The sequence below is a fragment of the Silurus meridionalis genome, chromosome 14 (genome assembly GCF_014805685.1).
Source record: "Silurus meridionalis isolate SWU-2019-XX chromosome 14, ASM1480568v1, whole genome shotgun sequence".
Classification (NCBI taxonomy): Eukaryota; Metazoa; Chordata; class Actinopteri; order Siluriformes; family Siluridae; genus Silurus; species Silurus meridionalis.
In genome coordinates this window covers 13,778,940-13,802,869 of record NC_060897.1, presented here as the reverse complement: position 1 = coordinate 13,802,869, position 23,930 = coordinate 13,778,940, and the positions used below count along the sequence as shown (strand labels likewise).

Sequence of the window (23,930 nt, the reverse complement as noted above, 5' to 3'; positions counted from 1 at the left end):
TGCAACATTTATTCTAGGCCCAAGTTTGACTTGTAGCCCTTAGTAAAAAAAAAAAAAATGTTTGGGCAACTCTGGTCTAAATGGACGTGTATGAAACGTAGCGAGTTTCACCGATCAACCTGATTGGCTCAGCTACCGTAGAAGCGCTCACCCTTCGTCATCACGCCTGTTACGTCGCCGCGCCTGTTACGTCATCGCGTCTGCAGTATATAAAGCGTAAGTGCGGGTTCTCCTCTGTTACAGGTTCTGGTTAGGGTCGGAGTAGCTTTAGCGTCTTGTGTTTTTCTTTTTTCAGTCAACAGGCGCGTTAGCATTAAACAATGGTAGACAAGATGGATATGTCGTTGGACGACATCATCAAGCAGAGTAAGCAGCGGGGAGGCGCGGGCGGCCGCGGTGGGAGAGGTGGCCGGGGCCGAGGAGGCGCTGGCGGCGGACGCGGCGTAGGAAGCGCCGGTCGGCTGGGAGGCAGCCCCGGTGGAAGCTATGGAGGTCGCGGCGGAGGCTTGGGCCTAATGAGGAATCGACAGAACCTGGGCCGTGGCAGAAGCAGCAGACCCACACCGTACAGCAGGGTAGGAGAAAGCTAAAGAAAACAAAACAAATTGGCTGAGAAAAGCGGACCGAACCTTGCGCACATCCAAAAATGCCTGGGTGAAGTCCCCGTGTTTCCTTTCTAGGCGTGCTAGCATACGCGATGGCTAGCTCGCTAGTCCGCCGTGCTACATGCCTCTCCGGAGTTTTTCTGGAAATGTGATAGAATGTGGAGAAGCTCTTTAAATTTGGCTCTTAAAGTTGTGCATAATAATCTCTCCTCTCCCCACACCCTATTTTATCTTTTCGTCGTTTTGAGAAAGAGAGCAAAAAAAAGAAAATAAAATGAAGAATATGGAGTCCATGAGCTAACATGGCTACATCGTGGCTAAAGTGGTTTAGCGGCTAACCTTCAGCGAACGGCGCCATTTTGGATCCAGCATCTTCTCTGTCGGTGAAAATGGTGGCTTTTCCATTAGTGCTTACTTCGACGGCCGACGTCCATCTCCCGAAAGCATCCGAGATGACCAGCGGCACATCTTGAAGATTTCGTCAGTTTTTTCCACCTTTGTTTTTTAAGGCCTGGTCTGACGGAGGCCTGTTTTCTTGCTGGAGTTCTTTGTCTGGGAGGGGCCCGGGTTCACAGTCATTAGTGGTACTGTAGTATTTTAAAGATAAATACATCAGGAAATGGACTTCAGCTTTTAGTTGACCACCTAAGCTTTTTTTTTATTTTTTTAAAATATTGGGTTAAAAGAGGCTAAACCTTTCCCATGTTTAACATTACAAGCTGTGCCAAACATGTCTGATTCAAAATGGACGCTCGTTGGTCGCAAGGCAGCCAGTAATGGACTTTTTATTTTTTCATCGGCATTTTACATTTTATGGACTTCAGCGATTCATCCAGCACCATTTCCAGTGGAACCTCACATCTGGAGGGCTAGGATTCATTTAACATGAACGGCAAGAGACTTTTGGGGGTTGTTTTCCTGGCTTGGTTTAGTTACTTCCCAGTTGCAAGAATTTCAATAGAATAGCAGTACCTCACCAGGTGTAGGCGTTCAGAAATTTGCACAATCCACAGGTCCAGTCTGTTTTCACCCTGGTTTACGGGACAGACAAATCTATATTTAAATGATGGTTTAGGGCAGACTAGGAATCTGGTGGACCCCCAAGAAATGGATTGAGAAATTTAGGAATTCACATTGTATGCTTTTAACTTTTTTTTTTTTTTTTTTTTTGGTTAATGTATTTTTTATAGTCTTCTCCAATCCGGATTCCTACACTTGGTGAACAGTGCTGCACATGTTGGTCCTTTCTCTGCATTGTTTACTTGTTTGTAGTGATGGGGTGGGCAGGGATTGCTGGATCGCACTGAACACTGTTAGCTGGGTGCCGTCGGCCTTGTTGAGGTGGAGCCCCCCTGCTTGCCCCAGCACCCAGCCCGAGTGGACTGTCAGTGAGAGACGGGATCCGAAGTCAGCAGGTGCGTTCTCTCTCGTTTGTTGCAGCCCAAGCAGCTCCCCGACAAGTGGCAGCATGACCTGTTTGACAACGGCTATAGCACCAATGCTGGAGGTGGCGGCGGGGGCGGTGGTGGAGGAGCAGGAGTTGAAACCGGCGGAAAGCTGCTTGTGTCCAATCTCGACTTTGGTGTCTCCGATGCAGACATTCAGGTACTGCATAAAAGTCTAGCTAGTACTGTTATGGTTTAATCAATATGTTGAGTCTTAATCAGTTGTTAATGAATTTGTTCCTTCTATGCAGGAGCTTTTCGCAGAATTTGGCACCCTGAAGAAGGCTGCGGTCCATTATGACCGGTCCGGCCGGAGTCTCGGCACTGCGGATGTCCACTTTGAGAGGAAAGCTGATGCTTTGAAAGCAATGAAGCAATACAACGGTGTTCCTCTTGATGGTGAGTTACTGACATTGCCTGCTTTTGTTTGTTTGTTTTTGTTTGTTTTTTTCCCCCTCTGATGTAATCTCTGTTAAGGTTACAGATGATTCAACTGTCGTTGGCTCTGTTGCAGGTCGTCCAATGAACATTCAGCTAGTTACATCACAGATCGATGCACAGAGACGAGGTCCAGTGCAGGGGTAAGTAATTTTCTTGTAGCTAGGGTCACAGTTTTTGAGTTAAACTAAATAAAATAGTAAAATATTTACCTTTTTTTATTTTTGATACCTTCCAGCCTGATTCGTGGTGGTGGTGGTGGAGGCATGAACAGAAACAAGATGGGGAGCTTTGGCGGCATGCAGAGAGGACGAGGAGGTCGCGGAGGTGGCCTCAGAGGCCGTGGAAGAGGGGGCAGAGGCAATAACAAACAGCAGCTCTCAGCAGAAGAGTTGGATGCCCAGTTAGATGCCTACAATGCCAGGGTATGTTTGCCTTCTCTTTTTGGTGGGGGGGCAAGAAATCTGGACTCTTCAGTGTATAACTTTCCATTTGCTTTTACAGATGGACACCAGCTAAGCAGTCTTGGCTATGCAGTCTTGGTTTTTTGGCAGCATCATGGGATTGCGGTTGTTTAGCTTCAACATGCCGGACGTTTTACATGTCTTCAAAAGTGATTTAAATTTGTGTACCAGTTTTCTCCTTTTAAATGCAATGACATTTTTTTACCTACCATTTATTGTTTTATTTCCTTTTTTTTTTTTTTTTTGAAACTTAGTCTGACTGTAGGACTTGAGCAAGGAAGGTGCTTGTCTTTACTTTCCTCTTAGTTCATTGTAATAAAACCTGCAGTACATAGTATCCAAGAAGTGACTCTGCTTCCTTTTGTATACAAGTAATTGGTGTAAAAAAATCTGTACAGATGTTTGATTGTAATGCCATTAGCAACTATTTGATATTGTTCCTCTGCTGTTAATACTGCTGATGTCTAGCATTTAGAACACACATGGCAGGTTAGTTTGCACTTCATTTGGATTTTTAATCCTTTTTATAGCTCTCCATAAATGCTGTTTGTTAATCGCATTAAATATTTGTACATAATGGCAGTGATTGTGTAAGTCTTATGATTAAATGAAAACACCTTCGAGAGTCTTCTGTTTAAGTTTTCACAATGATTCCAGCTGGCAGGAAACTACATTCTTTGTGGAATTGTTTGGAACAAGGACTTATTTGGAAAGTGTTATTAAACAAGGTTTTTTATTTTTTAAGCCTTGCCTTAAAAGAGAACGTGGTATTTATAGTCTCCCCCTCCCATTGGTCAGTGTGTTAATTCCCTTAACTAAATGTTGTATTCCAGTTGTGTGTAGCAAAGTATGTTTTGTAATCTTGGGTCTAGTCAACTTTCTGCCTTGCATTGTTCACCAGATCTCAGGTGTTGCACATTACTCAAGAATTAAAGCCCATGTAGCTGATACAAGTCAAGTGGGAAAACTTTTTTTTTTTTGGTCTGATTCTAGCTGTTCAATGGAAGACTGGTAAATCTGTAGGATTTTTTTTTTTCTGCAAACATTTTTAGATCAACTACAAGTATCTAAAGTTGAATACAAACTAAAGTCATGTTTATTAATGTTTGTATTTGGACTGGTATGAGACTACATGATGGGATCAATGTGGCCGCATGCCAGAAATTAAGTATAAATAAGAAAACTTACAGCTGTTGTGATTTCCTTTGATTGTTTGCAAATTTTGCTTTTGCATTACTGTATTTTGGCCTTAAGATAAATGCTTTACTCAAGCAGTACGTTTATCCCCAAAAAAAAAATACAGTAGTGAAAATGTTGGACCGCACAAATATTTTGAGAAATCATTCAGAATCAGCCAGCATATGTATGAACGCGTGCTGAACTTCAATGATAAAACGTAAAGAAAACGACATTGAAAAGAAAAAAACGCATCAACAGATTTTTTTTTCTCCCCACGACGCCCTAATTTTTGACTCGTTTTTGGTTGGCGGAGGGTGTTGTTTGGTCTGCGCATGCGCGCAGAAGGGTCGCTCGCGAGCACGCGCGCCCGCGCCGGTATTCCCGGAAGCTCGTGGCTGTCAGACATCGCCGCTCCCTCCTCGCGCCATTGAGAAGTCAGTTGACGCTCAGCGTTAGCCTTCTAGACTCCCATACGGAAGCTCGCAGCTCTTCGGTAAGCGCTTTTTAACACCGATATCTCGGTGAATTAAATAAATATCCGTGATTGTGTGTTGTTCTGCAGGGGGGAAAAAAAAAATCTGAAAGCGGGTTGGGTTGTTAGTTTATGAATAGAGTCTGGACGTCTCACGAGCTCCCGTGCTAACGTTCTCGAGTCGGGAACTCGCTAAAGGGAAGGGGAAAAAAGCTGAAGTTGCTCCTTAGGTATTTCCATAATAAATAAACACTATATTTGTGGGGAATTATTTGCATTTCTTTTTGTTTGTGTGTATTTTTTCGGTCTCCAGCCATAGCCGTTGTGTTAGCAGTCTGGTCTGGTCTGCTTGTCTCACGTGCTGCTGAGAACCGGGGCTGAATAATGATCACTTATTGTCTGTGGCAGGATGAAACCCCGAATGTAGTTTGTAACCTAACGTGGATTTGTTCAATTAGAACAATCTGCACACGTGCTTTTTTTAATCTTAGCAGGAGAAAAATACACGATTGCCGCCATTATGTGAAGGTTTAAAAGTTGTAAAACGGATCCACGCTTTTGACATTTATTTCCTTTTTTTTGTTTCTGAGTCCGCGGCTGTGGGAAAGTTGAATTACTTTTCCCTCAGAGGGATTAAACAAAAGCCAAAAATAAAGCTCCCGGAAATACACAAACAGTGCAGCATCTGCTGAAATGCATGTCGTAAGTAATTAAAGGCTTCATATATGTGTTTCTAAACGGAGTGACATGAGCTTCCAGAATCTTCGAGACAATTGAATAAGTCGGTAATGCTACACTGTTCTACATGAGTATACACCGGAGTGTGCTTTCATCCCACTTTCCGCGTGTATTAAATTACAGTGCTGCTGTTTATACAGTGCTAACTTTTTTTTTTTTTTTATCTTCTCTGGGTGTTTAATGGCCGTCTTGCTAGGCTAGCGAGCAAGTGTATTTTTTTTTGTACCCGTATTTCGGGTAAGCCCCGCCCCTGTGTTGAGATTGCGCGGACGTAATTCTCCAATCAGAACGCGGGACTGGAGAATTGACCAATCCTCGGGTTAGATGTGTGTGGGGTTCGGCAGCAGCAATAAATACGGGTGGGAGAATAAGGGTGTAACTTCCTGTCTTTCGAGAATCAAGAATTGATAGGTCAAAGGTAGTTAAAAATGCGGTCAGAAAATATTTTTTATTCAAAATTGATTTCCTTGTAGTTTGTGATTAGGGATTGTATTGCGAGCTAAAGAGTTTGAGTTTGAGAATTAGATCCTGGTGTGCATACAGGAGTGGTTTATTCTTGATCTGATTTAGATGGTGGTTATGATCAGTGTAAATGCGGAGATTGTGGCTCTGATTTGCAGGAGAAGGAGACATGGATATTTGTTGATGTTCTGAAATGAAAGAGAGAAAAGGCAGGCGCCTTGGTGGAGGAGAGGAGGGGATCGGGGTGGTGGTGGAAGTGTCTATACTATAAGTCGAAACCTTAAAAGAGGAATACTAAAAGCAGCCACACCGCTTTGTCTGATCTGCTTCCTCTTCCTCGTCCTGCCTGAGTTTCTAGTCTGTTCTGGGTGCAGTAAAAGCAGGGCGGTGTCTGCCCCCGCGTCACTGCTGCAACTTCTCTCCGGCCAAATCTGCTGCGACTCTTAACGCCTTCACGCCATCTTTCCATTCATCTAAGTGTGATCTCTAATGCCAAAGTGTTCTGTTGCTCGACAGACCGGTTGATCTTTGGGTGAAAGGCTGGCTAGGTCATGTGAAAAGTTCACTTAGGACAGACCGGTTTAAACTGCACTACTCTGAACCGGATTTGTAAAATTAGTCGGTTTAAAAAAAAAACCAGAAGGAAACTCGCAGTATATATAAATTGTTCAGCAGTTGTGCTTGGTGGCTTTTTGTCTGATATTAGTGCCTTTCCATATCAAGACAGCTGACAAGTGTATTTAATTTACTTTTTCTTTATTAATAAATATATAACCTTTTTTTAAATTTAATTGGTTGTTCATTCAGATTGGGGGGAAAAAACAACCTTTATGTAGTCTAATCTAACGACTAATCGTTTTAAATGAAATCGGATTGTATGGGGTGGTACAGATCTGAACTAACCCACTGCATAGGAAAAAGACAGTCACTGATTAAACACTCGATTCAGATTTTTTTCCCCATAACGGATATAAAAAAAAACCTTGTGTGAATGTGAATATCTCTCCTCTTTTCTTCATTTGGTGTAACTATGCTTTGCATTTGCACAGAACTTTTGTGATATATATTATGTATGTATGTAATATCTCGCACCAAAGGTCTATCGCTGGAGGATTTTCACCATGTAATCTCAATTGAAGACATTGTTGTGCATGGGGTGTAAAGTTCAGCTCAGGTTTTATTTATACCATGTCCTACTGTGTGGCAAATTAGAATTTTTGAAAGGCAACCAGAATCCAGATTAAAGCAAAACCACCCAAGTGCTCCAACTTTTCTCCATATGTAGCTAAGGGTTGATGCAGAAGTGCATATACACCTACCGTGTTGTAAGTTGAACTGATTGGCTTTGGTACCCTCATGAATTACAAGAGTAAAATGTTAATTTGATATATTTTGATTAAGTATGATTTATGTATTGTGTGAAGATTAACTGCTAATGAAGTAATAATACTTTTTTTTTTTTTCCCTCTCTCTTTTTCTCTTTTCTTAGAATAGGAATGAAAACAAAAGATTATTGGTTGATTCACGTTTTGCCAGTAAAATAAAACAAACGGATGAATGACTGATAAATCAGTGTCTGAATGCATTGCAAATGTCTCTTTTAAATGTACCTTAGTTGGCTTGTTCGGTCTGTTGTCTTGAATTAATGTCCAAAATGATCTCTGCAGTCTGATGAATATACTGGAATGGAAGCATAAAAGTGAAATACAGGTAAATTAATAAAAGCATCAGCTTCGTGCTGTATAAAGGCACCATAACCTCATATCACTGTTTATAGCATCATTTAGCTAGTGACATGAAAAGTGACCAGGCAGCATTTTTATGAACTTTTTTTCTCCCTCACATTAGACTACATCCCCCCCCTTCTCCATGGCATGCTTGGTTACTTTCTCAGTAGTATGAGTCATAATTTAATTTTCTTCTTGACATAAAGTGAGCACTCTAGCCCCAAGTGCTTACATTTTTTTTTAATTCACACACCAGTGCTAATGAAAATGTTAATGCACAACTTGAACGTGCCTCTGTATTTGTTTTATGTCAGTTAATGAATCGAGTTCTTTTATGAATCGTGTGTGTGTGTGTGTGTGTGTGTGTGTGTGTGTGTGTGTGTGTGTGTGTGTGTGAGAGGGAAATAGCAGTCCTGGTTAGAAGGTCGTGGTTGCCACGAGGCCACACGGGGAGTTTGGATTTCATCATTGAAAGGTAGTGTCTGAGCTCATTTTCTAAACACTGAAGCGCTCTGGACAGGTAACACACAAGATGCTGCGGGATGAGAAATGGAGGGACAAGGAGATGATTCAGGCCGAAGAAAACGCCAGAAAGTTTTGGATAATTTCAAACTAAAACACAAACACTGTACAGTGCGATTAGTTTTTAAAGTCATTTGAAATTGATTTTTTTTTCTTCTTCTATACAGTGCGTTAAAATAGTCAGAGCAGGTAGTCGAGTGGGCTTTTAAAGCTGCCGATAATTACACGGATTTAGTGCGTGGAAAATTTTGAGCATCTTTTCCGGGGGGCAATAAAACCTGCTGTGCGAGATTTAATAAATAGATACATGTATGAGAATAATAGAGTTTCATTAAACGATTATTTTCAACTCTATGCGGCCGCTGCAGAGGGACTTTAGGACCGCACTGTATTTGTATTATGATGTAATATGGCAATTAAATGCACCAAATGGGTTTAGTTTTCATATATTCTTGTATGCAATAATTTCAGCAATAAAATTTTTTTCTAAAAAAGGAAACAAATTACTTGTTAATTTTTAAGAGTCTTATTCTGTTCCTCTTATTTTTGCTAGAATACTCGATTACTAAAATAATCGATAGCAGCAGCCCTACAATGGACTTGTGATAGTTTTATTTAATAAAGTAAGGTATTTCCTTTGAACCTTTTATAGTGGTATAATCAAAAAAGTTTGAAACCCTTTGTGAAGACTTTTCGAAGGTTATTAATTGTTCAGAGTAAACATCATTTCCCCAGTGACTGTTAGTGTTCAAGCATGGCCTTGGTGATTGTGTCTCTGCCTTTTTTTTCTTGCAAATGTGCTCCGAGCGGAAGAGGTCTAGCAAAAGTAGCTGTAAGAAACAGGAACCAGAAAGAATGTAGCCCTGCGTCACCTCCAGTGCATTTCCTATTATTGATATCATGCACAGGCTGTAAGATGGGTTTTTTGTGGCTCTCATTAGATTAGATTATACGATTTTTTTATTTTTATTTTTTACTGATGCTGTCGCAGTTCCTTTTTTTTTTTTTTTTTTCCTTTCCTTTTTAAAAAAAAATCTGTCAAAAGCCAGAGCTAGGAAAAGGACAGTTATTCATGTTGCCATGGCTCTGTGTACACCAGGTGAACCAGTTTTTGACGCCACTGCATGAATATCATTCCTTTGGGCTTAGCAGAGTTTTCAGGAATCATTAAAATGAAAACAATCATCTATCTGTGTTTGATTAAAACCCCTTGTTCTGAGTCAACAGGACTTTGAACTCATCTTAGTCCAAGAAGAAATAAACTTTAGGATTGAATGAATAACACGGTGCGCAAGCTACAAAGGTAATCCTATTTACCCCGACGCGTCAAATGTAGTGTAAAATACACACTCTCTAACCACAGCTGCATAGAGGTGAAGGCAGATGCTGAGAATCTGATGCCAGGTGTTCAGTCCGTTACCTCCAGCTATAATTTTAATTACACCCTGTTACACAGAAAGCTCCAAAGTGCATATGAGGTACAACATGTACAAAGAGAGAGGAGTAAAAAGAGGAGAGTGGCCTTATTAAAAACTCATGTAAAATACTTTGACCTTTTGTTGAATGTTTTGGCATGTATGCATACACACCCAAGAAGACATCTAGATGATTCTCACAGCCTGTGGTGGTTATTAAGGGTGTATGACTTCTAAACATTAAAGCACCATGGCTCAGATTTAGAATCTGAGCACATCTAGCGGTTTGAGAACTCAGCCAGTCCCAGGGGCTCTGAGCCTCAATCTGAACAAAAGAGCAGCTCCCATCTTCCCAGGCCGAGTGTCTTTCAGCGTGTTCTTTGGCCACGCTGTATTCTTACATCACTTGCTGTTCTATGCAGTCGTCATCTGCCTGGTAATGTGCATTTAGTTTTAATACTTGCTGAAGCTGGTTACAGCATGGCACAAGTGCTGTTGACTAGGTAGTGACCATGATGAACTTGTTTGAAGTTTTGTTTTCTTCACAGCATGGCAGACTGCTTTTGTCAGCCCTAAATCTAAGAGTAGAGGAAAAGCAGCTCTGTCTAGGGCATCATGTAAGCATGTTTGGTGTCTGGAATTTCTCAAGATTTTCATGAATATTGAGTAATGGAGTTAGAAATTGTCTCCAAGTTCTTGAACAAAGGAAAAGTGGGCCTGTTTATAATAGCTCATGTCCCAAGTTTAAATAATTTATCAAGTTACATAAAGCAGTGATTTTATTCAGGGTATAAAGACTTTCCAGACTTGTTGCTTGGATACTTGTTTTGAGGATTGTTTATTGTGTCTGGATTCAACAGGAGTTACTTAACCGTGAAGATTAAAAACCAGCATGTACCTGCAAAACTCGCAGCAACTTTCCTGCAGGATTTGATTTCTAGGTTTGGGACTCCTGAGTGGTGCAACGTAAGTGTTTGTGAAGGTGCAATAGAAATTTGTTGCCTGGAGCCATGAAAGATTGCGCTCTTTTGAGCAAATCATTAAATCTAATGATGGTGATGTATGCAGAAGAGGGTTGATGGCACTTTCCTCTGAACTTGTTATGCCATTCCGTGTCACAGCAACAGCAGGTTGATTTCTTGTCTAGTTAAAGCGCATGTGAGTGTGCTCTTTCTCTGGTTGCTAACTGCGGTACACAGGGGCAAGCTGGCCGGTGGGTAGGAACCAGCATGTGCCTAAATCGGAAAGAAAAATTTAGTTTCGTGCAACGATGTTTGAGTCAGAGGTAGCGGCAGTTGGCGTGTAGCTGATGGTGCTAAAGGGTGAACACAAGTAAGCCTGTCCAAGCTGTTTGTTCTCTACAATGATGAGTCATGAGCTGTATCTCAGCTGCTTTTCATACCAGGAGCAAAGAGGGACACAACGCCTAAGAGTTTGAGCATGTCTGTAGTGGGCAGGTCCAAAAGGACAAATGGAAAACTTGTAGACAAAGAAGCAATAGAGGTGAAACAAAAAATAAACAGTGCCAATGAATGGCCAGTAATACTTTTAAAGAAAAAATGAGAAGTTCACATTGATCTGTAAAGTATTTCAATTCAACTTCCATGGAAATACATTGAACTGTTTTAAAACGAATCAGCTGACAAAGCTTCTCATTCAGTTTTTTTCCCAGCTGCTTGAGTCTCTAGAGTTGCAGAAAAATTTATTCACACTACAAATTTGCTATGCTAAATAACTTGCATACCAAACCTATTAGATATTGCAGCCAGAAATGTGTTTAATTTATTTATTTCATTTGGTCTCTGCACATTCACACCCTGTCCTCTGTCTTCCATCTTGTGTGATCTGCCTTTGTGAGTTGTGGTGCTCTTTTGAACTCTACTATGATTAATTTTTTAAAAGGTGACACACAGGGAGGTGTTGGCATTAAAGGTCAGTGTAACGACACAGACACTGAATTTTTGTTTTTGTCATAAACACCACGTTTGGGTTGAAGAAAGCCTCTGATTTGGTCAAAGTCTGAGAACTGAAATGAAGCCCTGGGAATGTGTGCTGCAAAGAAACAGGAAGCACACAGCCATAATTCTCCAAGTTGCTTCTTCTTTTACTGTGGATTGGGATATTGGCAGTCATAAAACATCCCTCGCTTTGTGATTCTTGTATAAATAACCCTGGATTGCCCTCTGTATCAAACTTCCTGTCTCTGGATCAAAAACTGGTCCATCAGATGCCACTGATTTTGAATGCTTACCAATTTCAGTGCTTTTAATAGCCAGATCTTAATATTAATCTCCAAACAATGTTCAAGCAAGCGGTCAGAACAAGCTTCTGAAGAATTGGATAGCCAGTGACACATGCGGTTACAATCAGGCCAGTTTGGTCGACCTTCTGCGGGGGAAAAGTAAAGGCTTTCATGCAGAAGCTCCTGACTGTGGAGACTGTGTATTTATTTGAATTTTTTTTTTCCCTTATTTGGCTTGTGCACACACATTTCTCCTCATGTCATGCACTCTAGTTATCATGCATGTGTGAGGGTTTAAAACAAGGATGCAAATTTTCTTTCTTTTACACACATGTACATCTCTTTTCGCTTCACAGTGTCATTGACAACACGCACATGCGGTTGAACCGCGTGCTCGGTTTTGTTTAATATTTGCATTTTTTTAACCGCATCATCTGTTCATGTATTCATATTCATATATACATTTATGCATTCATATTGGATTGCACCCTTAATGCATTGTAAAAAAAGAAATAAATAAACAAACAAGAATTGTTATACATACATTTACAGGTGTGGAGCTGTTATGGGTTTGAGCCAGAGCTAATGGAGAATGAGCATTGCAGCAGAATAGAAGAAACTTTCAAACCAAATAAAATGCCTTGGCTTGTTTGCTTATCATCGTAAATCAGGATGTCCTTTCCAATATTACACCGCTATGCCGTTCAGTGACATTACTTCTGAATAATGGTGCAAGTTAAACAATGCATGATTCCATCCATTGTGTGTTTATGAAGCCTGTTCATAAACACACAACCTAATTTGGTTGAAGGTGTTGGTATCAGTGAAGCGCTGTGATATCAATATCATAGTGAAAAGGTTGAACAAAGGCTTGTTTTTTGCTTCCCCTTTTTTATAACAAGGTATTTGGTGACGAGTGTGCAAAACCTTTCATGTTATTGTGACTATGCAAAATGCGTGTAAAATCAGTCATGTCCCATTCAATTTGGAATTGTTTGTTGCACCGCTAAATAACAGACGTGCAGCTTATCGACTCTAAAAATATTCTATTCATGCTGGTGTTGTCAGCTCAGAGCGGGATCCTGGTAGTCCCCAAATGTATTATACGCTGTGTCATGTGCATTGCAGGGAGCTAGAGGAAAGTGGGTTTAAAAGTTCTTTGCAAGCAGTCTGTTACAGTACGTGTGGCAGTAACATTATCTAGGTCTCCATAACCTTAGTCTGCACAAAGTCCTCAAAACTGAACTACAGATATATCAGCATTGGTTCAAGCCAGTTTTATAAATAGCTTTATATATATTTATTTATATATAGCTAAATTTGACAGAAAAGCAGAATTGCTGATGCTTTGTTTTTTTAACAGCAGTAAATCTGAAACATTTGTGGTAGAAAACATCAAAAGCAGAACTAGCGCGCGCGCACACACAGAGAGAGAGAATGCAACGCCAACTACAAAAGCGAACCAGTGCCCATTTCACAATTCTGGTCTGAGGTTTAAAAGAATCGCAAGCATAGTGAAGGCATTTATTGCATAAGAGAGAGTATAACTCTTCTTTAAAAGGTGAAATTTCTTCTTGGAGCTTCACTGAAATACTTTCTTGATCTCGCTCTTTCTGAGCTCTTCCACAGCTCATTTTCTTTTGAGTGTGATGTATGGAGGTCACCCCTCCTGTTAGGCTTGACTAGCTCAGTAGAGAGATCTGCTATTAGAGCTTAACAATGTGAGCATAAAACTGTTTGAAACCAGTTTTGAAGTCTTCCAATCGGAATCAATCAGCTACGATCAGTTTGCTTTTTTTGTCCTCATGCTTCATGCAGTTGGTGTTGGGACTAGAGAATTTTGATTGGTCCAGTTCTAACATCACTCCTCACCTCAGTTTAGTTTAGGTAGCATTGCTCTTTGTTGTTACTCAATGTGAGATGAGCAAGTGGTGAAGGTGCTGCTGCAAAACTGACAACCTGTATTTAGAGACTGGTGAGGTGAGTCCTCCCATCTTGCTCTGTGAGGATAATTGTATCTCTCGAGGACACTGATTAAGCTCATTGGGGAGTCTTTCTGTAAGTCACTTTGTCCTCTCATGAAGTCTCATTAGCAGCAATCCCAAATGCAGCAATCCTATTGTTGCTTAGAAACAGCCTGCAGGCTGCGTCACCTGAGGTCGGGTTGGATTTGTATTCATTAAAGGTGATTATCTGCGTAATACCTGGATCATGCTTAAGGATCATCACACTCCTCCTTATGATCTTAAAATGAGACTGGAATTTGGCAGGTTTTTAAGAGATTATCTTGACAGATTAGTCTGTAGTGTGGGAGTTTTGCCCAGGCACTGAACTTGTACAGTGGCTGTTTGATGGTAATGTGGTCCGACTACAGGTACGGTGGGGGTGGAGGCCCTAACGTCAAGTTCAAGTGGGCAAGTGTGACCTGTGTGTGACAGCTCTGTCAAATTGGCTCAAACAGACTGGGTGTTTCGCTTGCACTGACCCCCTCCAGCCTCCCCCTACATTTGATGTGAGGAAAATATAGCCTGTTTAGTCAGTGTTGTGCTCAATCATCCGTATAGTTTTATCTGTGTGGTGGCTGCACCCTTATTTTTTTGTTGCTAGAAATAAACAAAAACCCCACCACTGAACCTATTGTTAAAATAAATAAAATTTAAATAAAAACAAGGCAGCAGGGAAAACTCAGATGAAAAAGACAGCACAGTCAGAATAGTCCGAGACCAGTCAATTCTTCCACCATAGCTGCATCATTAGTTTATAATTGGTCTCACCTAGATATGTGCATTAGACTCTTCCCCCAGATAATTATTTTGATCTGTACCAGCTTGCAAATCTTTCACATTAATCTTGCACACCAACTGCAATGCCAAGTAACCCTTTCTGACAATTTACCTTAAAACAATAGTGTGTCCTAGGTCAATATTTCTAAACTGTAATTGAATTTGGTGCACATTATCTGTTTGTACATCCTCAGTGCCTTGGAAGAAGCCATAAAAATGTTAAATTCAGTTTGTCTCATGAGCCACAGCTGAAAGTACAAACCCAAATGTCTTTCCCAGACTTCTGTTACTTCAAGGTGAATTTGTAAATTGAGTTCACATAATTGCGCCCACTTTGCTTGTGGTTGTGTAATGACATTTCAGGCCATGTTCTTCAGGAGGTCTTTTATTAGAAAAAGTGCGTATAGATTATTTTTTATTCTGGGCATGTTTCCTGTCTTCTGGCTGCTCCTGTTTGTCCTTTTAGTGGTGCCAGTCTGCAAGCTGTTACACTGCACACTGATTCATAATCCATAGATGATGGAGTTCTAGTATAAGGGCAGAAAACATCTAGCAAATTCCACCTTCTCATACCATTATGAAGTGCACATGTCTTTCCCCACGTCTTATGTTTTTGCCCTAGTTTCTCAACTTCCACCCACAAACTTCCCAGCTGCTCGGCTCTAAAAGCGCACCCCAAGGGCTGACCTGCCAAAATACGCTGTTGGCAGAACTGGAGATTCTGCTTTTATAGGAATGCGGAGGCCCCGAACAGAAAAATGGTGCAATCTGCTAATAAATTTTCACAGTCAGGGCTCTGCCAAGTTCTAGTATATTTGGGTAAAACAGTATTATGACAATACTAAGATTATGTTTGCAGTCGGACTAAGTTCTGTGTTTAAGACAAACATCTGTATTGGATGTTGGCGATGTTGTGTAACAATTTGGGTTCATTCCCTCGCACCTGCCTTCTTCCAGAAAGTTCTTCTGCAGCAGACTTCACATCTGTTTGTAGCACGTGTCTGCATGGCTGAGTGTTGTTTGATGTGATTGATTTAGTGTTGCGTTTTGCTACCATATTTTTGAAATTGATTTGCTTTGAAAACGCTGTGTAAAAAACTTGTAGCTCAAGGTTTACAAGGCCGTTTTGTAACATTAAGTAACGCGGGCGGTGCTCCATCAGAACATGCATTTGTGTTTGCAGTAAAAAATCTTTTAATCGTGTATAAATTGTTTGCCAAACTAAAATCTAATTTGCATTTGGTGACTCCCACAAAACTCCAGGAGGAGTTTGACACCAAACAATTCAAAGCACCGTGTCTTTATCTGTTCACCAAAACACACAAGCACATTTCCTAGTACCATGTTCAGAATGGGAGTGTGTGTGTGTTTGTGTAAATATATGTCTGTGTGTGTGTGTGTATATGTGTGTGTGTATGTGTGTGTATATATATATATATATATAAAATGTTTTTATATTCAATATTTGTTCTTAGTTAATAGATTTAAATGATTTTATCAATAAAAAATATAGCTTATTGTTTATCTTATGTTAAATTAAAATGCACATGCTTTTAAAATGGATAGTCAAGCAATCACGATTTACGTTTGTTCATCTTCTTGTGCAAAGAAATTACACAATTTCTAAAGCATAAAAAGGTAAAAAAAAAATTTTTTTTTTTTTTTGTTTGTTTTTTTACTGAGTATCGAATTTTCTTGCATAAACAGCCATGTAAAACGATTTGTGGATAAATCCGTAAGTATTCAACTTGATCAATGAGGTTTTCTGTATTACTGGCCTATAGCAGAATTGCATAAGTAATTAACACTAGTCTACTTTATTTTATACTACAGCAAACTGCTGCCTCAGCACATTCTGTGAGCAAAGCCCCACTTGAAAGTTATTTCATTTTGTTCTGAGCGTGCTTTCTTGCAAACCAAACATGCATACCATGTAAGGCAAAGCACCTCCAAGCTTGAGTGCTTGTAGCTCTTACAGGAACAGGAAGCTGCAGCTAAGCCTGAGAGGTGCTGCAAATGCTGAGCAGAGACACTTTCATCACCAGTCTCTGGCACATGTTCACTTCTCTTAGCATCCAGAGAAGAATCTGTTCCGGCGCCACTGCATTGCAGCAGAGCAAAACGTGTTCAAGTGGTGTGCATTCATGTTGGTTTTTCCTGTTGGGGAGAAGGAAGCATCACACCAGACTAAAGAATCTGTACAGCCTGTTAGATGTGAGATATTTTAATATATGCCATCTGTGTTGTGGACTATCCCCGATCTTTAGCAGTAATCAGCACTGACCTGCAATGCACTACTTCTTTTTCTCTCTTCCCCTTGAATCTGGCCTCTCAGTTGCAGCCTTTCACCGAGAGCCTGTTCTCCTAAGGGCTGGCCTCCTCCCTTTTCCTCTTGTTTACCATAACAGCCCTGATTACGTCTTCCTCATTGGGCTGCTGCCAAGCCTTTGTGTCCAAGTCACACATTCCGGCTTAGAACGGTTCATACATGCCACTAGTTGGCCAGGGTCAAAGTGCACCATTAAATCACTTTTAGAAAATGGGAACTGCAACTTTGGCTGTTTTTTTGGGTGATCTTGTTGCAAAGGATGTCATCTTTTATACAGAGTTAACGAAATGCGTTCCAATTGTAAGCACCTTTTCTAAGCACATTAAAAGCCTCCTTTTCTTTAGTGACATGATCGAGTTTGGTATTTTCATTGCGGCGTAACTTTGCATCAATGTTCGAAGTGAATTCTGAGATGCTTTTCTGCTCGTCGCAGTTATAAAGAGTGCTTATTTGAATTACACGAGCGTGAAACATTCTGACCTTTTCTCCTCTGACTGCTTATCGTTAGTGTTTACCCCTATAGAACTGCTGCTCATTGGATTTTTATTTATTTATATATTTATTTATTTATATATATATATATATATATATATATATATATATATATATATATATATATATATATATTTATATATATATATATTTATATATATATATATATATATATATATATATATATATATATATATATATATATATATTTATATATATATATATATATATATTATATATATATATATATATATATATATATATATATATATATATATATATATATATATATATATATATATATATTATTTTCCCTCCACACCGTTCTGCGTGTCCTCCCGTCTGGGGAGTCTTTACAACGGTGCGTAATTGGAGATACAAGTAGGAGAGCAAAGGCTACTGATCAAAAGGTCATGAATTGTATCACTTGCAAGTCTCGCGAAGCATAAAATAAAATCAATATTTGTGCTTTCGTTCATGTCTCCAGAAGTAAATCATGGCCGAGCACGAACCCACCCCGGAGCAACTAGCAGCCATCGCTGCCGAGAACGAGGAGAGCGAGTCTGTGAACTACAAGCCCCCAGCGCAGAAGAGCCTGCAGGAGATCCAGGAACTGGACAAGGACGACGAGAGCCTACGCAAGTACAAAGAGGCTCTGCTCGGCCAAGTCAGCGTAGCCGTAGGTGTGTGTGGCCCAGGGTTTTAATCCATTACTTAAACTGATACTATGAAAACATTTTTTTTAAATTCGAATAAGATCAAAATGAAATCAAACACTACACTATGTTGCCTTCAAACAAAGTGAAAACAAAAGAAGAAAAAAAAATAGGAAACAATGTTCATGATGTTTTTCCCCTCTCAGGAAGATTTGTTTATGTTGAGTGTGGAAAATAGAGGCTGACAGGAAGAAGGTTAGAGTGCTGAGAAAATATTTTGATTTCAATTCTCCTGCATGAACACTATCTGTATTATATCAAAGTGCAGGTCTTTGTCAAAGATAACTATGTTGGTCATTTTGTAAGCATTTTTTTTCATTCGTTATCATGCGATTTTTATTGGACTGCCAGCCAGATTTGCATGGAGAAGTATAAAACGACATTTTAAACGCACTCGTGTTATGCAACAACGATATTCTGCCAGCTATCTGGGTGAGGGCTGTAGATGATTATATAATATAATCCTGTAACAAGGAAAATACATTTTAGGAGTTATTAAAGTTCTAGCTCCAGTTGTTTACTGACACTTAAATGCAACAAAATGTAAGAACAACAATACACAATAGAAAAACTAACAAATGTATATGTTATGTTGCAAGAACAAACGGTGTGTGTTGTGGGATGCTGTGTGCCTGAGGGAGCGGGACGGCTGCAGTGCTCATTACCTGACCTGATTTCGGAAAAATTGTTACTCCTGTAAGGGTTCTGGCCATCCGAGCATGTGACTTGTAGATGGGCGGAAACGAGGTCGCATCCCAAGAGGCCCCGCTTTCTGTTGTCCTAAAAGAGCACCCAAATAAGCTCCAGACTGTTTCGTTCCATTTTCTAGCTTTTATTTTTGTCATGTGGCATTTAATCAATTCATTCTCCGCATCTTAATCCGGCATAAAAAAATTCCTGGAATAGCTTCAGTTCACACATGACTGCAGTGATCAAAACACAGCCGGTCAGGGCGGTATATCCAGTGTTTTTGCTACACCGTGTCCTTCGTGTTACTTTGTCATGACTTTTGTTTTTTTTATTTTCTCTTGCTCAGATCCCAACGCTCCCAATGTCCAAGTAACACGGCTTACTTTAGTTTGCGACACGGCCCCTGCTCCACTGACCCTTGACCTGCAAGGTGAGTGACACCAACCAGACAAGCACACGGTTATCTGTAAGTGGACAGACAGCATGTCTAATGAATTTGAGACCTGCTCGATTTAGAGAGACGCTCCGGCTGCGTACTTGAGCACATCCATTCTCATTAAGCAGTATGGATAATGGATAATGGTTATTGATTAATAAGGTACTTTATACATAATGCATTTTATACAAAAAACTGTTCTTATGTCAAATCTATTATGTATAAATTGCTGACTTGGATTTTTCAAAACCCAATAAACTAAAGAGAGTTGTCTAGTTTACCGAACAAACTAAAAGCAGCCGAATGGGGAGTCATTGAAACTTCCGGACCATATAGCAGCATTTTGCAAACTATGTAAAATGTAAATGACTCTTTATTGGTAATAAAATTCAATTGCAAATGTTTGTATTTTTGTGCAATATGCAGTGGACTTTCCATTTCAATGTTGCCAATGTCTAAACTGGTACAATTCTGTATTAGCAACCTGTTTCCATGTAATATTTATGTTGAATAATGCCATTAGAAATTCCATTTACATTTTTTGCCGGCTGTGTGTTTCATTGGATGTGCTGTGACCACATTTGCCATATTTGCTAACACATCTGTCCTAAACCCACCAAGACGCTTGAGAGACTAAATATTTGCAGATGTGCCAACGTTTGTTGTACAATCGCCTTCTTTTTTGTTTTCAATAAAAACTAGTGATGAAAGGAGTGATCGAGCGTTGCGCAGATGTATCAATGTGTCTCCAGTATTAACTGACCCCCTCTTGAAAGCCCTGTCCCCTTCCCCTTATCTAAAATCATTATTCATTAGGCCTGTGCTCTCATCTCAGTGTTTTTTTTCCCTTGCTTAAAATATGCACTGATGCAGCGCTCTTGCCCAAGGTAAATCAAGAATGTTTTGCTTTCTTTAACATGAAATTAAACGTAACAATTTGTTTAACTCTACTTATATCTATTAACTATATTCATTGGTGATGAAAGTTTCAGAATTATTATACTACCATGCTCACAACCTCTGCCTTATTGGGTAAATCTCAGACTTATTGGGTAATTCAGCCTTCAAACATGGATTTAACCCCCAAGTAAATGTGGCTACGAGACAATGCAAGGATTTGTGTTTGAGGTAGAGGAGAAAGGACAGAATAACTGATTGCACAAAGCCACCTGCTGGTTAAAGACATGCACTGCAGCCTCTTTTCAATCAATTAGATGTTCCTTTTTTTTTTTTTTTTTTTTCCAAGCTTCTTTCTAAATAGCGTCTATTATTCACCCATTACAAAGGCTAACAATTGCCCAGCACTGTCTTTCCCAAATATTTACAAAAGAAAAGCACCCTTCTGTTTTTATGCAATTTAGAAGTTATTTCTCAGCTCCTAAGTCTATTTATTAGTTTTCAGCGACTTCAGTCGGTATTTCATGGCTACAAACAGCAGTCTGAAGGACTGAAATTAAGGACACCCTTGTCTGAACTTTGGTATGTGTGCTTACTGTCTTTGTCTGGGCTTGTGTTCTCAGGAGATCTGGAGAGCTTCAAAAAGCAGTCGTTTATACTTAAAGAAGCAGTGGAGTACAGGATAAAGATCAATTTCAAGGTGAGCCAGTCATTTGCATTTTTTGTTTTGGAATTTTTTTAAATAATTTCCCCCATATTTTACTTTGGGTTCATAGTGTGTTAACATCTTTCTTTTTTTTTATAGTGTAATTTATCATACAATATAAACCGTATTATTAGTATAAAAAGGAAAGTTTATTGCACTAGCTTTTGGTGTCAGCTGCTAGTGACATCATCGTGTGATAGTTGATCTTCCTTTTAATTTCTTGCAATTTTTTTTTCTTTGCCAATAAACAGGGTTTTTCATGAAAATCGTAAAAAAAATGTACACTGCTAAGAAAGCAAAAGTCAGTAGCGATCAGTAGCTTTAATTCAATTTGCAGCATAACACCACATCTTGCTTTCTATAGTAAATCAATAGGCATATAAATCTATATAAATCTGACCCGAAGACACAGTCGATTTGAATTTTGTGGCCAAGACATTTAGTTCCTACCTGTCTTAATGCATTTGCCAAGGAAGAGGATCCTGAAGCTTTGTCTGGTGTCACATCACATCATGTTTAATGTGACGTGCCACTTTTAATGTCAATCTACACTGTTGAGGAAAACTGGACTTGCACTGTTAAAGCATAACACTGCTGTGTAGGAAACTGATGCAGTTTTCTATTGAACTTTTCCCAGGTAAACAAGGAGATCGTCTCAGGACTGAAGTATGAACAACAGACCTATAGGAAAGGGGTGAAGAGTAAGTGTGTGGGTTTACTTTGTCAATTGATAAAAAGACCATTTTGAACATCCTTGTAAACATATAGGCATCTTAAATTATTTTTGTCTATGACTTATCTTCTTTTTTAAGAGTTCAGTTTCTGGCAACGATTTCTCTGTAAATTCTCAGGTCAAATTTGGATCTCCTTAAAGTAAATTGCCTGTTACCTTCTACCATTTCTAATAAAAATGACACGCTATCAAGGTCGTAACTTTAATCATACATGACTACTATAGCTTGTTTTAATACTTTTGTAATAATTTCCCCAGCAACAATTTAAAAACAATGTGAAACCATTATACGCTATATGGACAAAAGTATTGGGACTTTCTTCCCCAAATGGGGAAGGAAATGAGCTGTTTCCTGTTTCAGGTTGACATTCCATATGTTCAAAAAGCCCATGAATCTTCTGCTCAGGTGCCCACAAACATTTGTCCATATAGTGTACATTATGTATGGTATCAAACATTACATTTTAAACTAAAATGCCCCTAAACAAGTATTGTGCAGTTGATTATACACACACATTGATTTAAATATTACTCTCAGTGGTTCGGTTTTCACTGATAAATGAGGTAGAGGGGTTTATTTTTTTAATTCTTTTTCTCTGTATACAGTTGACAAGTCTGACTACATGGTAGGTAGTTATGGGCCTCGGCCAAACGAGTACGAGTTCCTCACCCCTCTGGAGGAGGCGCCGAAGGGCCTGCTGGCTCGCGGCACCTACAGCATAAAGTCCAAGTTTACTGACGACGACAAGCACAACCACCTGTCCTGGGAGTGGAACCTCAACATCAAGAAGGACTGGAAAGACTAAGACGCTCCTGAACCTCAGCTGCTTTTCCTCTCCAGCGTTTTCCATTTCCCCCCCCTCTTTCCTCCCCATTTCATCAGGAATAACTGGTTAATCAGCAAACAAAACGTTTCTCACTCCGTCCATCTTCCTACCACTTCTCATTCTTTGCAATCACTCCCCCCCTCTTCACTCCCTTCCAATGAATGAGTATTGAGGATTTTCATGAAAAATATATATGTGAAAGCAAACAAAAATGTGCACAATCCAAATTTTGTGTTTTTGTTTTGTTTGTATATAAAAGTAAACAAAAAAAATTAGAGGAAAAAATGTTCAAAAACACGAATGCTTTTGACATGGCTGTTGTTGGTAATCTTCATGTCCCCCATGCTTCTCCTTTTGTGTCCTTTACCCTACCCGTTTGTGTCCAGCGTGCAGATATCCTTACATTCCTTTTCTTTCTTTTTTTATGACCATAATCTGCCTTGATTAAGTAATGTGGTGCCGCATACTTATATTTTGCCACTGGTAGAGCTCATGGCATTTCTTGACCCAATACATGTGGGAAAGTGATGTGTGTACCTTTTTGAGATACTCCAATGTCCAATGTTTAGTGTGGCTGGTTATAGCTGGCATTGAAAATCTGTTCCTAGGGATGTGTTTGCATGTGGGTAATGTAGTGTTTCGAATATGTAGCTGTCTTTTCAAATGTGACCTCAGATCTACTAGAGGAGCTCTGCTGATCAGCCTTCCTGGTAGTGGCCTATGTGTCTTCTTTGTTTTTGTTTTGTTGTTTTTGTTTTTTTTTTTAAACATGTGGCCTTAAGAAATTATTCCTGTAGCACGATTTTGAGGAACGTGTTGCCTTTTGAAGTGCAACAATTTTAAATATTATCGAATCATTCCCCCATGACTGGAGCCAAAGGTGCTCACTCTGCTTACTGCTGTTTTCCGCACGGGAAGGATCGTTTCATTTGGTGCCGCTAGGTTTAACTCCGAACAAAACCAAAACACAAAGGCCAGTTCGACTATGCTGAAAGTCAACTCGATTTCACCCCTGAAGTGTAACTTCTCTTGCTTGATTTGTTGCAAGATTCTGTCCAGTGAAATTTTCTCTCCCTAAATGTGTCGACACAAGTCGTCACCGAGTGCTAAAGAGATTTCTCGAAAGCAGAAAGGGCTGTTTTCGTTTGCAGACCTCAATTATTAAATGATTCAGCAAAAAAAAAAAAGGAAAAAAAAATCACACTGGCTGTGCCTCCACTATTTACCATCACGAGCTGCTTAATGACGACCTCTGACACAAACACAAAACTCTAAGTGAGGTATGCGTAATCAAGATGGACAATACTGGTCTAGGGGTGTGTTCTTTCAATCCGGATTGTAGTCTAGCCGTCTTTCTCTCTTCAGTCCTCCAGTGTAGCTGTTTTTCACCTCAAGGTTGAATCTCAGAATAGTGAACGTGTCTGGTTATCGCGCACGGTTTTCATCGACGAGGTTGCCTGTAATGTTGCGTGAAGATTTTTAGCACTTGCTTCTTCTTTTCATTTGGTCTCTATGTACTTGTCATTCTATCACTGTGGAAGGAGATTACTGTTTCATCTGTGTCAACATTAAAAGTGTTCAAAATAGAATTTGTTTCTTTCTTTTTCTTTTT

At 39.7% G+C, this 23,930-nt stretch overlaps 2 protein-coding genes across 2 annotated transcripts; both read left to right on the top strand.

The window, feature by feature from the left end:
• The first annotated feature begins 232 nt into the window (after nucleotides 1–232).
• Nucleotides 233–3,575, top strand: alyref (Aly/REF export factor). The gene is made up of 6 exons (XM_046866833.1): nucleotides 233–575; nucleotides 2,046–2,210; nucleotides 2,302–2,449; nucleotides 2,565–2,631; nucleotides 2,727–2,913; nucleotides 2,993–3,575. The coding sequence occupies exons 1-6, from the start codon at nucleotides 321–323 to the stop codon at nucleotides 3,005–3,007; spliced, it is 837 nt and encodes a 278-aa protein (XP_046722789.1). The 5' UTR covers nucleotides 233–320; the 3' UTR covers nucleotides 3,008–3,575.
• Nucleotides 3,576–4,466: 891 nt separating this feature from the next.
• arhgdia (Rho GDP dissociation inhibitor (GDI) alpha) lies at nucleotides 4,467–23,505 on the top strand. The gene is made up of 6 exons (XM_046866834.1): nucleotides 4,467–4,624; nucleotides 17,801–17,996; nucleotides 19,066–19,149; nucleotides 20,676–20,752; nucleotides 21,396–21,459; nucleotides 22,098–23,505. Exons 2-6 carry the CDS (start codon nucleotides 17,810–17,812, stop codon nucleotides 22,295–22,297), a joined length of 612 nt encoding a protein of 203 aa, XP_046722790.1. The 5' UTR covers nucleotides 4,467–4,624; nucleotides 17,801–17,809; the 3' UTR covers nucleotides 22,298–23,505.
• The last annotated feature ends 425 nt before the right edge of the window (nucleotides 23,506–23,930 follow it).